The 17,567-nt window shown below is 34.4% G+C and overlaps 1 protein-coding gene across 1 annotated transcript in view; it reads left to right on the top strand.

The window, feature by feature from the left end:
* Positions 1 to 5,226: 5,226 nt before the first annotated feature.
* LOC110025511 (probable protein S-acyltransferase 14) overlaps positions 5,227 to 17,567 on the top strand; it is a 27,924-nt gene continuing 15,583 nt past the window's right edge. The window contains exons 1-3 of the mRNA XM_020726041.1: positions 5,227 to 5,579; positions 6,008 to 6,254; positions 6,367 to 6,458. Of these exons, the coding sequence (XP_020581700.1) occupies positions 5,367 to 5,579; positions 6,008 to 6,254; positions 6,367 to 6,458 (552 nt within the window). The 5' untranslated portion in view covers positions 5,227 to 5,366. The remainder of the gene's footprint in view (positions 5,580 to 6,007; positions 6,255 to 6,366; positions 6,459 to 17,567) is intronic.

Below are 17,567 nucleotides of genomic sequence, written 5' to 3'. Positions count from 1 at the left end.
ATGACCTGGCTTTGGCAATTCTAGATGACAATTCGACTCTTATTTGCGTATGTGAGAAATTGACGGGAGCACCAGTGTGAGTAGACTAGGCTCCATATGGAGCTGTTGTACTCTCGAGTTAGGATGACGGAGTTGATGCCTTATCGTCCCTTCTAAAGGACGTTGGATAGCGTATGACCGACTTAGGATATCCCTTGGGTTGTGTGCCATCATCTGGATGAGATTGAAAGTTCCTTTGTTCAGTCGGCTAGGATCCGATGAGGCTAAGAATTGTGTTAGTTGTCATCTTGTGTGGAGAAGGCGGAAAGGGGAGTTCCTTGATATTTTAGGCTCAAGACAAGTCAGATAGGCTAAGTCAGTTTAGATTTGGAGGGAAATTCTTGTTTATAAAGCTGCTTCGGCTAGGGTATTTCTCGGTCGAATGGGCAACTAATCCTCTTATAAAATATTTTATCTTGGATTAAATTTTAGGTGCTTGTATTATAATTTTAAGTCTCTTTTTTCAAAATAAAATTATTTTCTTGTCACATTTTTTTGTGTTGAGGTGATCCTCTTGTCGGCTCACTGTAGAAATGGCAATTGAATTCCATTTTTATCCTTATGCAACGACCATACTTTCTTTGTTTCATATATATATATATATATATATATATATATAAGGTGAATGATTTGTAAGATCATGCTTCCTCTATTTTTTCTACTTCCTTTCAGTCTTCTCATTCTCCTTTCTTATTCTCTACTCAATAGCTCATTGATACTCTTCGCAAGATTTTGGGTGAGTCTCCCTGAATAACCAACATTGGATGACCCAAGTCTAACATCTTTGATCTAACCATCAAGCTTTAGGTGGCTGGTGAGGCCGATACTTTTTTGTATGGTGCTGGTCTCCTATTCCACAAAGATCAAATTTGGTTTGGTCTTCGACTTTCCCTCTGTTCCGATCTATGTTTCATCTTTGTCAATAATGATGTCAACCCCACTTAGATCAAACCTAACTCAATCGCAACCACCATGAACCTCATCATTTTCTGTCATCCATTGGGAATCTTGTGGACCATTAACAACTTCAAACATTTGTTTTCGTTCTGGGTTAATCAAGATAGGCTTGTTCAGTTTTCTTCCGTCTGAAAGTTTCAGTTATTGGGGCTGGATAATATTGTGAATGGCTGAAAATCTCTCTTATATTTGGGTTCCTCTGTGCATGGGTAATACTTTGAACGGTCTCGTATGGGGAATCCCCATCAATATTAAAGAGGAAGGCATCAACTAGGGTATTTTTTGAGGTCAACAAAGTTGAGGGGCAGAAGTTATCAATCCAACAGTACCTTCACTTGACGCTCCTCAATAAGGTGTTGCGGCTTGATGTTATTTGTGTGATTAGTAATGAATATTGGGAGGCCTGCTATGCCTTTGAGCTGAGAAGGAGCCAGTGGGGGTTGCCTGACATATAAAGAGAGGGCCCGCTCGGTTGTTCGTTTTGAAACTACCGAAGCAGAAAGTCAACTTGTGTCAAAGGTGGTTCTGGCTAAGAAAAGCTTGGGAGGTGCGAATCTCATTTATTATATTTTTTATTTAAATGATACTTTTCAAAGAATTGTGACAATTGAGCTATTCCTCATTGTATGGTCAACGACTTAAGTGTCATCTTAAAGTTTTCTGTTCTTTGAGTGTGCAATAGCAGGATGTCGAGAGAACGGCGAGTCGCACAAAGTACAACCGTAACAAGGGGAGGCGACTTCAGTAGAGAGGCAAGAAGTAGTGTCAACCGCCCCTTGGTCAACAACTATGTCGCTCATCAAGTTATCTGTGAGAGACGAGGCCAACCACCTTGCTTCTACTGACTCGAGTAGATCTTTTCAAGGGGACTGCTCGACAGGGCCATCATTGGAGCACACTGCAGGCCGATCAGCCCCGTTGAGGAGCATCACAGAGAGAGGAATGCCCTGAAGTTTGATTTGAGTGAATTGCATCATGTGTTGTCCCATAAAGAGCATAAGCGACATCCGTTCAAGTGTATCCTGATACAACATGAGAAGGCAAAGGTGAGCATGAACTTATATAGTAAGTTTGCGTTGATAAACCTCTAAATAAACTGATTTTTGACTCCCTTGCGAGGCCTCCCTACCCTCCATGATAGCTTATATGGCATGGTCTCCTTTTTCTTAAGAGGCCCTTCAAGAACAAAGCTTGCCAACCCTTTGTCGAATGACTGATAGATACCATTTAATAGTCTGGGAAGCTTAGCATCTCTAGTTGACTATCTTTCATCAAGAGCGCAGGAACAGCTGAAGAATAAGCATAAATTGGTTTAGGTTGAGGAGAGGGTGACGAGAGCTATGGAAAAGGTGCTCGGATAATCAAAGTTGTTTTCAACCACAACTTAATCATGAACGGTAGAATGACAGTGATGAAGACTCCTTACAAATTTTTTGCCTAGTTATCCTCCCATTTGACTTAGGTGGCTCTTCTTGCGGTGAAATTCAAAGATGGGGTCTCCTTAGGCATCAGTTGTCAGGCAGAGATTCAATTAGTTTTCACCTGAATGGACGAACATAAAGAAGTTTTTCACGTTGTTGTTCGACTAGGAGGAAGGAGAGGATGAGAGCCATCAAGATAATGATGGGTCATTGATTGTATAGTCGCTCTCAAAATTTTTCCTATAATTTACTTAAAAATATTTTGGATAGTTAACTTACTATTTTTATTTTTATGATGTTTACCTTTTAGGTGAATTAAGCATCAATATTCTCGTTTGTATGACATAAAATGAAAAGGAAAATAATAAAGTTGGTTGTACCCTTAGTAGGAAATAGGGTAAGAGGTTAATGGTTTCATTTATTATTATTAACTTAACCTTTCGGGTGTGGACATAAAGCTTCTAATTATTATGGAGGGAGTATATGGATGTGTGGTATACCATTGGATAGTTAGAACAACTTTATTTGAGGTGTACTTAAGGAGAGTGTGATCAGTTCATATCACATATCAATTAATCTTTATAACTATCACACGTGATTTTATCTTTATAAATATAGCATGAAGAGGGTTTTAGTATATGAAAACTCTTAGAAGTTATAGGGGTTAGTTAGGAGGGGTGACATTGAATTTCTAAAGAGGATTTAAAAAATTCAAGAAAGTTTGGTAAAGATAACACTAATACTGGAAATATACCTATTGTTGTTTTAACTAATATTGAACTATATAGTTAGAAAACATGTTCAACAATGTTTTTGTGGGGTGGAGAGGTTTAGAAGGGTTGGGAGAATGTGTAAAGGTCAAATCTAAAGTTTTTGGTTGGAATCCATTGAGTTTGAATTATAGTAAGAGGTGGACAATCTTATTAGGTTAAGAAAGTCCTATTTATTTGAGCACTTACAAAATGGCTTAGAGTTTTTTTTTTCATATTGCAAAAGATGGGAAAAACATTTCTAAAATGACTGCAGATATTGAAAATGGTATTCTAAAGAGGCCAAACACGACACACAATTAAATGGGGCCAATCACTATATACACGATCATAAGGATCTTACTAAGAAAATTTTAATAATCAAATGCAAAATATTTTTTAATGAAAAGATAATTATATAAATGAGTTCAATTTTTAAGCAAAGAGGATGGGAAATGAGGCCTATTTAATTTGGATTCAAACTACAGGTTGACACTCCTTACTAAACAAGGATAAATAAATAAAAATAAACAGAATGAAAGATAAATTTAATATTAAAATAAAATTGAAACTACAATTTAAACAATTAAAAATATTCAAACTAAAATTTTGTTTTTTTAAATATGAAATTTAATTTTTTATATTGGATAAATCTCTCTTGGAACTTAATTTTTATTTTTTGAAGGGGGCTATTACGACCTTTTATTTCATCTTAACCTTTGACCATACTCATGCAATGGAAACATAATAATTTTATGTTTGGCGTTCTACATTAATAACCCTTAAATATGCCAAAGGTTTTTTGCAAGTTCATAGATGAGAAATAACTAAATTAACTTGGCATTAATAATCCACAAAGAGAGAAAAAAAATAATTTAGTTTGAAGTTATTGCAATGTATTAATTTTTTTAGCATAGTCCACCATATTAATTCCTCTAATGGAAATAATAATACAATATGACATCAAATTATTATTAAATCAGATTTCTTTACTGATTTAAAACTATTTCTCAAATTATGGCCTACTCCACATAAAAAAATTTCAACATTATATTAGAATCACAACCGAAATATTCTAATAATGTTTGACATTACATCCAAAGAGATTTACATTGATTTAAACCTTATCCAAACATAGATTCAAAACTAGTTTCACATACAAATTGAAATCCTAGTTAAAAAATAGTTTAAACAAGATTAGGACCACAAATATATGGGATACAAATGATGCTCCAATAAAGCTCAAACACATAATATAATTTTTGCATTTTTTTCAGCACAATTAAAACTTTAGTTTAAATTTCATACTGTCATTTGAACTCCATTTTCTAAAAATAGGCTCTAACCTATTGTTTGAATATTTTGATTCAACACAGTTGACAATCCCGTCTCTTATTTTTCCTCATCTATTATAAATTTGGAGGACAACCTACATTGAAAGATTTGGTGAATTGATTTTAATCCCGATAAAAAGAAACATTAAAAACCAGCTTAAAACATGATAAATCTCTTGAAGGCCTCAAAAGAATATTACTACAATGAGAAGTGTAGTAAGAGATATCAAATGACAGCCAAGAGCAATTAAAAGATTAATGTTATGAATTCAGGTTGATGGGTCAAGTTTGAGTGTTATTTGAAGTATATTTTTCTCAAAAACGACTCATTTACATGAGTTAAAACACACGACATTATTCTAACTCGTCCAAAACTATCAAAATTGCACCAGACCATTATTACCCGTCTCTTATATGAATTATGCATTTTTTTTTCAGTATAATAAGATCCAAATCTATTTAACCCTAATATATCCCATTTTACTCAATTAAATCTACAAATCCGAATAAAAATCATGTAAATTTTAGGTTGATTTTGTGCTACAAGAAAGTTTGAGCTCCCTCTCATAACATAATCATAAGATTTCTTTCATCATAATTAATTTGCAAAAAACATTTTTTCTATTTTAATTTTTTATAAAAATATAAAAATTAAATTTTTTAAAAATCAACTATTTGAGGATATATACTCGTACATATAAATTCTAAATGAACCCGAGCCATCTCTTCCCAAAAACCAAATCTCAAAAAAGAAACAAAGAAGAGGACTACTTCCACCTCCTCCACACCTCTTTGGAGGAAGGGAGGGTGTCTTCCTCTTTCCCCTCTTTGGACTAGGGTTCATCTTCCTCCCAGGCACTGTCGTGATGCATAGATCCGGTGCGGTGATGGCGTGGAACGTTTTTAGGTTCTGCACGGCGCTTCGTGGTCTTGGTTCAGTGATGATCCTGATGGTTCTTGGCATCGTTGGTGTTACTTACTACGCCGTCGTGGTCAACAACTACGGTCCAGCTCTGTTTTCAACGGGAGGCTTCGGTTTCCTCACTGCCTTCGTCGTTCTTGTGCTCTTCCATGGCCTGGTCTGATTTGTTTCCTGAATCCTTAACTTGTTTCTTGTTTCTTGTTTCTTGTTTAATCAAAGGGTTCTCCGATTGCCGTTTATTTTGACATAAATTTCATTTTCCGAGCTAAAATTTGGGCCTTAGATGTTGGGAGTGTATTCTAATTTAGGAGTGGCCGTCGTTTATTCGATTTTTCATCTGGACCGATACTTCTGGTTTTCAAGTTCATCTATACGGCATTTCCAATGCATTCGTTGCAACAGTATCGATTAATATTCTTTACTTTCGACATTGTCTGAATTTAAGGTGGTATAATAAACATCTTTTTTTTTTTTTTTAAAAATCAATTTAGAATAGCTGGTGATTCTGAATTTATGATGAAAATTCAGGGCAGATTGTAATTCATTTGCTTTTGCTTTAATGGAGTGTTGCTGTTGACTTTGCAGATGGCAATGTTATTATGGAGTTACTTTTCTGTTGTCCTTACGGATCCTGGTAGTGTTCCACCTAATTGGAGACCTGCTGTGGACGAGGAGGTGGGAGAAAGTGCCCCATTGGCTGCCACGGACTTCAACAATTCGATTTTGACTTTGCACCAATCTGCAATAATTTCGGACCCTGGAGATCCAAGGATTAGATTTTGTCGGAAATGTAACCAATTTAAGCCTCCTCGTTGCCATCACTGTTCTGTTTGTGAGATCTCCAACTTTAATAACACAAAATCATCCATTCATTGTTTCTCATCGTGCTCACTCTCTTGCTATGTCTTTGTTTCTCTGAGTTGATACTTTATTCGTGGTATCAGGTGGAAGATGTGTTTTGAAGATGGATCACCACTGTGTGTGGGTTGTCAACTGTGTTGGAGCATTAAATTATAAGTTCTTTCTTCTCTTTCTAGTAAGTTATTTGTATTTGATGTCTGTTTACTGTTTTAAATGTTATATCCTGTTATTTTCTATAATTTCATTGTAAGTAATAAATTTTATCATTAATTTACTTATTTTGCAAGTAATCATGGCTCTTTTAATAACTTCTCAGTTTTTCTCTTTGTATAAAAAAAAAAGATGAATAGAATATGCTATTTTGCTTTGATTATTTTTTTATTGTTCAAGTTAACCTGCAAAGAGTTACTTGCGTGCAAATGTTTTATGTCATGTTTAAATGACGTTATTAGAAGATACTTACGATTAAATATTCATTGCCTCATATACTCAGCATTTTTTTTTCCTGATAAAATGGGTATCCTCTCTTTACATAATTATATAAACTAGTCCCATGGAAACTATAATTCTTGTATCAATTGTCAATAATAAAGTGATGGTCATTGGGTTCAGTCTTGCTCTTCTTATGACTTCTGAAAATGTAAAGCACGATAAAATGAATTATGTTGATGGATTTATTTTTTTCTTAAGCAACAAATTACTAGTGATATTAATGTATCACTTCAAATAATATCACATAAAATTGCCCGAGGAACAAGACTACATTTTTGACATTTTTGCCATATAACATTTGCTGTGCATGTTACGTTAATATCACTTCAAATAATATCACATAAAATTGCCCGAGGAACAAGACTACATTTTTGACATTTTGCCATATAACATTTGCTGTGCATGTTACATCTATATTGAAAAATAGAAGGATTCATGTGGTACTTAGATTATTGAGTTTAAGTTAACATGCCTTATGTCAGCATCTCTCCTTTGGGAAATTGGACTTTAGATATGCTCATTTGAAAAGTTTGTATATAATTAGTTACCCGTTTTTTTTTTAACGAGCTTGAACATTTATGTGCTTTTTAAGAAAAGGAAAAACATGTTTATTATGAACCAATTTGTTTGGCCTTTTCCAGTATATAATGGAACTTATTGACCTACAATTGGCGCGCAAGCGCACACACACATATTCCTTGCTCTCTCCATTTCCATTGCTCATCTTTTCTCTTGATTCAACATTACTTCATAATGCATTAAGCTAGGGTTTTTGGAAATCCTTCCCACTATCCTAGATGGTGATGGGGGATAGCTTAGTGGTAGTTTTAGTGATAAATGTGTGTAAAAATATATATATTTGCGGCCTTCAGGCATTCTACTTGGATCGATGAACCTTTCAAGCCCCAACCAATATTGGGGTTATTCTCGAAAGTTTAACCAAGCTAGGGTTTGGATAATGTTTGCTCATCTTGCTTTCATCTTATTTTTAACGTCTTTCTTATTTATTCTTCTTAAAAATTTCTATCTTCTTTCCATAGCTTACTCAAAACTCGAATTCTCTTTAACTTATTAGTTTGAAGGAAAAATTAGCGAGAAAGATCTTATTAAGAGATAATTATGGTATAGAGATGGAGAGGGAGCCAACCACCTCACTATTTAGTGATGGAATATGATGAGGTTGACCAAGAGAGCTGGGAAGAGAAATGATTGAAAGATTAATTGAAATTATATTCAATTGTCGTGAAAAAAATTAATCACAAAAAAAATCTATTTTAGATTTAGAAAAACAAGCTAAAAGTTCAGATTTAAACCTACAACTAATTTATGCATAATTTGCAAGCCTCCCACCATTTCATGCTTGATAATAAGATAATATCTAACTGGAGATCTTTATTTTTCTACTTTTTCTCTACATATCCATTTTTTTTTCATAACCTTAATCAAAAATTGATTTAAGGAGGGTTGGCCAACCATCTATTAAAATTAAATAAAACTTACTATTTTGATGACAAGGTTGGCCACACAAAAAGAGTAGAGTGAAACATGACATCTCCTTTGTAGCTCTTTATGTAAATTGTTGTGCTTCTTTGCAATTTGCATGTATTTTTTTATTTTTTTAATGATCTACCTTTATCCAGTTAGGTTGGATCTGCTCAAGTTGGTCTCCCTCTTTAGGCTTGATCTACCCATTCTAATTTGTATTGTCATACAATCATTTAGCATAACTTACATCGGGTCATGGTAGCCTCTTCTAGCACACCCTCTTTAGTCCACAATTTGACTAGCTGCAAGGAGGACCTCTTTGACCATAAATTATTGTACTTTTGTTGTTATTAAAGGTATAAACGAGTCAAGCTAACTCAATTCAAGCCTAACTCGAGCTCAACTTGTTTGTCAAAATGCAAGTTCGATCTCATGCTCAGCTCGTAATGCTGACAACAATCTTGGAGCTCAAGCCAATAATCAAATTATTATGGGAGATCATCGGAGAAAGCATCGATGACTGGAGAAGAAGGGAAAGTGTCATGACAGCTAGCTTGTCGGAGAAGGCGTGTTTGACCATCGATAAACTAGTTAAGCTGGCTTGCGGGCCGACGAGCCGACGAGCCGAGCCTAGATAAGCTTGAATTCGAGCTCATGGCTTGGTAACTTGACTTGCGAACTCATTAATGAGTCGAGCGAGCACGCGAGCTGACTCGGCTCGCTTACACTTCTACCTTTTATCTTCTCCAAGAACTGGAATTTTTATATCATATATTGACAACATTGCCTACCCTTTATCTACTTGTTATGATGATCTTTTTAGTGTTTGTGGGTATATGATCAAATGGAAGAATAAAAATTTATATCATTTTTTATTATGTAGGAAAAAGGATTCTTGTTAAGTTTATTTTCATCTTTGAATATATTAAGATTCAACATAATAATTATGGATCAAGTTGAGGAAGTTTGTTTGTTATTATTTTTTTTTCTAAAACCATACATTAAATAGTTCTATTGAATGAGAAGATGTAGAGCGTGATGCACCTCTACATCTTCCTATTTCATTCTCTCTCTACATCACAAGGATCATTAGAATATAAAATCACGCCCAACTGAGGTTTTAAAGTGGACTAGCCACGGGCTTACTCATTATGGCCACCCAAGATTGAGTCTATAAAAAAGACTCAATCTTGGGTCTTAATATCTTCATGGGAGGATCTTTCAATCATCTGTTGGTAGTTATCTTAATTTTAAATTTTATAATTTTGGAATGCTTGTTAGTCCTTTAAAATTCAATGGAATTACTTCTTATTACATCATGAAATTTTTTAAGGTTTTAAAACCTTTTCTTCTAATTAGGTCGAGCAAGTCCATCGAGAATGCCGACAAATGTTAAAAGGCTTGAGAACCATTAGGAAGAATGATAGGATGACCTGTGATAATAAATTGAAGACCTTTTAAGGAAAGTTCCATCAGCTTCTAGCCTTACAACAATTTGGAACTGTGATGAATCGTGGCATCCACCTAACCATACGGGAGCCATGGCATATGCACTTTCATGAAACCATGGTATATGCACCACAAATTCATAGGATAAAAATCCTTAAGATGAAGAGGTTATGGAGATGCAGTTTATTTGAAGAATTTTCATATGAGACATGACTACCATTTGAGGTTGGCACATACCTGACTTGCCGGCTATAATACAATTGTTGATGTTGAGAAACTCAATGGATGGATCAAATTTCTTATGACCTTGATTACTTTCAATTGATAATACCATGCCTAGAAAATAAATTTCACATGTTGAGGCTTTTTAGCCATGCCCTCATGTGGTGGAACACAGAAACATGGAGCCTCAACATGATGAGGATGGTTTGGAGCTATTTCAACATGTTTTTGAAGAACAAATTATATGCATAGTTAAGAGAAATTAATAGAAAAAAAACCTAAAACTAATAACATGAAATTCTACATATGAAGGAATTCTATCCTATCAACTTCTATCTAGATAGGTTGAATCAACCGGTAATCCTATCCATAACACTCTAATCATATTTTGTAGTTTATGTTTTTTTTTTAAATTTAATGATGTAGAGGTTGGGATGGATGTTTTGCATTTCAATGGTAACATTTTAAATAGTTTTTAAATGCTTGCGGGTCATGAAGATGTGGAAATGATTTTATTACTTTTTCATGGAGAGAGAGGGAAGGAACTAACTCATCTAATGCCACTTGAAGGCAATGAAACAAATCAAGAGGGGGTGAATAAGGTTATTTTAATATATTGATTTTTGAAACATTCTAAAGGAAATCTTGTGATGAGTAAAATTAACTAATAAAATTCGATCACAATACAATCTAATTCTATTTTCATAAAGTAGTAAAATGGAATGCAAAAATTAAAAGTAGACAATACAAACCAATCTATAGTTGTTTGGCCACCCCAGAAGACCTACATCTACTCTTTAATTCATGTTAAGATTTTTCACTATATCTTCTTTGCAATTATAGGTGGTGAAATCTCTCAACAAACTCTCTTTGATGAGTAATGGTGACACCAAATGCTTCTACTCCAATTCATTCTTTCCCTTTCTTCTTATTTTGGCGAATTTACTAAAGGAGAGTTTTCATAACCTGTCCATTTCGTTTAAGCTATAAAGGCACCTCAATTTCAAGTGACTGTGCATGCACTCTTCATGCTTTTGGCTTCTCCAATTGTATTAGAATAGTCCCTTCTCATCTAATTTAGGATATCTTTATGAACTTTCAAACTTAATAAGGATACCATACCTGCTTCTTATGGTATCTGAAACGAGCTTCTAATGTACTTGTTATCAAGGAGGTCCTCTGGCTTTGTTTGTTGAATTTCTTTTGGTTTATTAACTCCCATCGTCATTGTTCATATCTTTATACTGTATTTGCATCTGTTAGTTTTAAATCTCATTTGGCTTATCAACAACAACAAGCTTTTATCCCACTAAGTGGGATCGACTATATGAATCCTTTTTCTCCATTGCGTCCTATTGAGTATCATATTTTCATTTAATTCTCATTTGACTTATATGAATAATAAAAAGTTGTAGCTGAAAAAAAGTGTTTTTAATTAATTTCCTAAATGCTGCTAAAATATGCGAGGAGAATGATATCGAGTTAATAATGATGTTCGTATATTTAATGAATAGATCAGTGATTTTGATGATATTATTGAATTAATTATGTTGCTGTGAGTATATTTATTGAAGAGATTAGTGATTTTGATGATACTTGATTAAGAATTCTTTGAATGTTGAATGTTGCATCATTGCTAGACTTAAGCCTGAGTTTGATTGGAAGACGATTTCTAGTTCAAAAACACGTTTAATTCTGAGAAAAAATTTGCAACCTCATTATAAATGAGGTGTTATGTGAAAGTTGTAGTTAAATTTGTTATGAGCTTAAAACTTGAATCACTTCCACAACCATATAAGAATAGATACGACTTTTATTTTTGTGCCAAAAGATTTTTAGTTTATATTTATCCTATTAACATCAACATCATATTAACTGTTATTTTTGCTATTTAACGGATTCAACTGTTATGCTTGTTTCTATGTTTTGATTGCTCATGTGATCTACTTTTTGCTGTTTTCTGTTATTTAATGATTCATTTGGATCCACTATTTTCAAGGGTCACATAATTGATCTTTTTTTCATTGATTATTGGGTTATCTAAGTTTATACTACCAATTTTTCAAGGGTATACACCAAGCATTCTTTTAGAAATTTTGTGGACATTTTCCTTTTGCTTTTATTCAGAATCTAGTTGGTTGTTGATTGTGACAAGATTTCAACATAATCTTGTTTGAGTAATTTTCTAGACAATTGAATGTTTGTAATTACCAAACTTGAGATGTGTATTTTTATTTAAATTTTAGTCGGATACTAATTTCTACCTTTTCCAATCGCGTATAATTGGATATTGATTCCTTAAAGTTAGGGCGCAAGGGAAATCTTCTATGTTTGAGGGAAGTATTCTCCTTATTTTGGTATTGGCCGAAATTTTTGTATTTGGTGATATTTGTTATTGTTCTTCTTCATCTTTATAATTCAATAGTATGTTAGTTTTGTTTATATTAATCCAACTAAATTTCTAGTTGCAATATGAGTCCTAATCAAGCTGCAAGATTTTCTTATAATTTCATTTGCTTCACATTTAATTTTTACGCTCATTAATTATTATTTGATTGATTCTTTTGTATTTTATAGTTTGCATCAGACAAAGACTAGTGCCCATCTTACTTGGTCCTTGAAATCATGATTTCTTCATTTAATTCGCATGACTTTCTATTGTATTATTTAGTTGAATTAGAAACCTTAGATTCTAGACATTTTTCTTCAACTCAGTTTCAGAACTTGAGCTCTTTTAAGTATATCAATTCGAGATGGGACTAAATTATTTTTGGATTGATTAAAAGATCATCACTTGGATGAAATTTTGACTGCAAAATTATTTTTCCAAATTGTTAAATAATTAAAATTAAATAAGTGTGAATGTTGTGAAAGTGTCAATTGATATCAATTTGTTCTTCATCATTATTCCATAGAGCCCAACAATCTGTTAGACTGACGCTTAAGTGCAATTTAGTCTTTTATTAGTTATTATTCTTTGGTATAAATTGGGCTTATTATGTTTAGGGTCAGGTATGCTATGAGATTGTTGTCTTGAGTCTTTGGATTAGGGGTTGGGAGAGATCACCTATTTCTCGAATTGTAGGTGTTAGCTAGTGTTTGGGAGAGATTGCCTACCTCTCGGGTGCTTATCCTTTATGCGTTTAACTTGTGTTGCTTGGTGCTATTGAAATAAAATATTTGGTTCTAATTTTTGTGGAAAACTCATTTAGTCCCTAAACCCTAATTTTTGAGGAAAACTCATTTAGTTCCTATCAAATTGGTATCAGAGTCTTTGAACTCTGGATGTAATCGTGACGACGTGCAGGGGTCTAAGTCGCGCCTTCATGAAGAACCCACACGATATAGTTGCCGCTTGATTTCACATAGCGGAGCAAACGATGGGTCGTGATGTATAGACGACGAGATATCTCAATTTAACCTAGCAGGGGGATCATGGTGTATAGTGATCGAATCGTTCGATAAAGTCGCGATTCGAGCTAGCAGGGAAGCCAATGAGTATACAAAGTCCTGTCGTTATGATCAAAAATCTTTTTGGGAGTAATGATAGCTAAAAAGATAAATGATTTGGAGAAAAAAATTAGATGAAGAAGTGAGCCAAATCAGACCGGCAATTTAGGAGTGTTTCTCGTCTATGAAGAGGAGATTCACGAATTTGGAAGAAATGATGAAGAAAATAGTGGAATTTCACAAAAACTCATCGCTGCCTACAATGAAATTGAGCTACACTGTTAGGAGCGGACTCGAGCGACAACACTTGGAAGAAATAATGTGACATTCATACAGCTGAACAAGCGTCAGCAAGCGGAATGGGAAAATGTGCGATTTGGGGCTGGGGAAGATCAATTCGAAGGAATTTAGCCCGCAGTTGGGAACCACGTTGGGTGAGAAACCCCGTGCTAGTGTCTTTTGCTACTGCAGCTTTTTGAACAGAAGACGATTCATAAACCTTTGGGGATGGGCGAACTGAGTATGGTTATGGAAGAAGGGAAATCCTTTTGAGTCTCGGAAGGGAACCCAACCCCCACTTTATGAGTGAAATGAATTTTGGGAGGACACTCATGCATAAGGAAGCCTATGACAACGATCTTTGAAGGAGAAGATACCTGTAGTTGAGTTTATCGTGTGGAGAGATACTTTGCTGTTAACAAGTTGATGGAGGAAGAAAAATTGATCGCGATGACCCTATGTTTGAAAGGGAAGGCTCTAACATGATTTTAATGGAGAAAACAACGTAAAACAATCAGAACATGAGAATAATTTAAGGACCGATTGTTGGAGCATATCAGATCCATACGGGAAGGGAATTTACACAAACAGTTTTTTACATTGATCCAGGAAGGAGTTTTGGAGTCATGAGAGAAATTTGTCTGTTGAGAAATTTGAGATATTATCCGACCGTTTGAGAGGAACATTAGAAGAAGTGTTAGAATCAAACTTCATGAAATGGTTGAAGCTAGAGATTCAAACAGTCTGTTGAGACTGCGAGGATTGGGAAAAATTATAGAATTAGCGCAACTGGTTGAATACAAAAATGTAATGGAACTTGCTAATAAGAGCAACACAGGTGGAGTATCATACTGAACTGTTATAATTGCGACAATACCAAAAGCTTGAACAACCGAAGTCCAGAGGGAGGCTCCATGAGACAGGAATAATGGGTCATGATTGGGGGTGACACTCAACTGACTTACAAAGAAAGAGATTCAGGAGAAATGAGCAAATGAGTTATGTTTTCAGTGTAAAAAGAAGTTTGCCCCAGGATACCGTTATAAGGATTAGACATTACAAGGAGAAATGAGCAAATGAGTTATGTTTTCAGTGTAAAGAGAAGTTTGCCTCAGGATACCGTTATAAGGATTAAACATTACAAGTTCTCACAGTGTGTGATGAGAATGTAGAGAATGAAAAAATAGAAAAGTTGTGGTGGTGGAAAAAGGAATACTCTCACTTAGATGTGGCGGAAGGCACATTAAAGTTGGTTGTGGGATTAACATCAGATCACATTATGAAACTTCGGGAACAGAGCAGAGAGCGGGACATAGTGTGTTGGTAGATAGTGTGGATGCCCACAACTTTAGGTCTACTCAAGTAGTGAAACAATTGGGGCTTGAGAAGAGTTGGCACGGGAAGTTTTGGAGTCATGATGGGAACGAGATAGGTTGAGAAGAGCAGATGAGTTTGCAAATGACTGATTTTGACATTGCAGAGTATTCAGGTGATGGATGATTTTCTTCTCTTGGATTTAGGGAGCACTGACGTGATATGAGTATGAAATGGTTGTTGCAATTCTTAGGGGAGACTAAGATGAATTGAAAACTCTTGATCATGTAGTTTCAGGAGGGAGATAAGACGGCGGTGTTTCTTGGTAACCTTAGTTTGCGTAAGATCTTGATGTCAGCAAATACATGGAAGTACTGGCTATGTTGGAGTGGCCACTACCTAGGATCTTGTAGGGGTTGAGAAGATTTCTGGGACTTACGAGATACTGCTGGAAGTTCGTGAAGGTTTGTAATTTGATTGTGTGGTCGTTGATGGAAAAACTAAAGAAGGATAACTTCTAGTGTGGGAAAGCGGTCACCCAAACTTTAAGAAGTTAAATAAGGCCATAACGAGTGTAACTGTGCCGACATTATCAGACTTTAGCCAACCTTTCATTTCAGAGAAGAATGCTTCAGACGTTGGATTAGGTCCAGTCCTCAGTTTCAACTACTCATTACTTATTTTAGTCAATTTCTGACGGCGAGAGCAATCACAAGTCAGTTTATGAGTGGGAGCCACACATATTGATCCATCAATAGTTTTTTTTCTTCCACATTGAGGACAAATTGCCTTTGTGGGAAGGGGGTGATGTTAGACTGTCGCCTACGGGCAATTTAGTCTTTCATTAGTTATTATTGCTTAGTATAAATAGGACTTATTACACTTAGGGTTAGGTATGCTATGAGATTTTTGTCTTGAGTCTTAGTATTAGGGTTTTGGAGAGATTGCCTACTTATCGAATTGTAGGTGTTAGGGCTTACCTTTTGAATCGTATGTGTTCTATTTGTTATTTCATGGACTATTACAATTATTTTGCGATTATTATTCCCTAATTTTGTTTGTTTCATATTCCAAGCTCTTCTAGGATTGTATAAATATTATGTTAAGTGTTATGAAACACTTAACAAACCCTCCAATTATTGTCAAATATCATCTAAGTAGTGAGTTAAAAGTTTGAAAACCAATCAATTTCATGCGCATGAATCAGAAGTTGACAGTAATGATAATGCTGAATCAATTCACTTGACTGTATGGTTGGGAGTTAAGAAACTCATCATTGGAGGAACAATTAAAACATACATTATAGGGTATATGATACTGAAGTTCATGAAGATTATTTTGATTTATATGATACTTTAATTAAACAGATTAAAATATAATTGTTTACTTTTGATGGAAAAATAAATAAAAAAGTTTTTTTTGTTGGTTTAGTGGTTGTATATATATATATATAGAGAGAGAGAGAGCGATAGAAATGAGATTTGCAAAATTGAAATTCTTCAAGTGAGCTAAAACGTATTGATCCTGTGAAGAAATAAAGGGAGTGATTGGGTAAAGAACTTACAACTGCACAAGTTGAAACGAATAGGTTGTTAAAAAAAATATTTTTTTTTAACATTTTGAACAATCGCTTTATCAATTTAATTCTTCAGAATAAGGGACAAAACTTATGACTTAAAGTATACGAAGAAATTTGAAGAATTTTTGTTGCGTTGTGAGATCATTGAGGATCCTAGAACTACTTGGCTTAAACGTTGTTTGAGATCTAATATTAAGAGAGAGAGAACACATCACGCTCCATCACTTTGCATACATTTCCAACTTTTGTTAGACTTTGAACAAATTCTAAAATATTTTGTTTAAAAGAGTTACTACATATGCTGGAAGTACATTTTATTTATAAAAAAATAAATGCAATTTGCTGCAAACCACTACATCTATTGGTAGTGAAATCAATGTATATAAAGGCACAAAGAAAGCTTGTTACTACTGCATGTTGATATAAAATTTTTATCAAAAACATGTTTTAAATTTCATGAAATTAATAGCCCTTATGTTAATGAATATCTTAGTAGGAATTTGCATATTAATGAGGGGAATGATATTGAAATTAACGACGATCATGATGTGCATAGATTTAATAAATGGACTAGTGATTTCAAAGATGCTTTGATTAAGCATTCTTTGAATGTTAAGCCTTGCTTCATTTGCTAAACTCAAAGTTGAATCTGATTAAAAATAACTTAGACCTTTTAAAATTATTTTAAGCATGGGAAATTCCATTATAAATTGATACTGTTCTTGGGTTCCTAGAAGTTGTTTAGGAAGTGGGTTATATGGGGAGGTAGTTGTGGAATGGTTCGAGAAAGAGGATAGGGGCAGTAGATGATATTTGGAAGAAGGATAAGCGATAAATTTTGCTGCTGGACAGCATATTTGAGCTGTTTGGTGGTTGTCCCTGCTTAAAACAACAAGGCGGATGATATTTTGCATGTTTTTTTGTAATTTCTCTTTTACTGAGCGAACAGCTCGTGTTCGGCTCGTTAATTTCGTTGTGTTCGGCTCGTTAATTTTGTTCGATAAGTTAACGAGC

This window comes from Phalaenopsis equestris, unplaced genomic scaffold (genome assembly GCF_001263595.1).
Source record: "Phalaenopsis equestris unplaced genomic scaffold, ASM126359v1 Scaffold000301, whole genome shotgun sequence".
Taxonomy (NCBI): domain Eukaryota; kingdom Viridiplantae; phylum Streptophyta; class Magnoliopsida; order Asparagales; family Orchidaceae; genus Phalaenopsis; species Phalaenopsis equestris.
The sequence above is the reverse complement of the archived record's forward strand: the minus strand, read 5'-3'. Positions and strand labels throughout refer to the sequence as shown.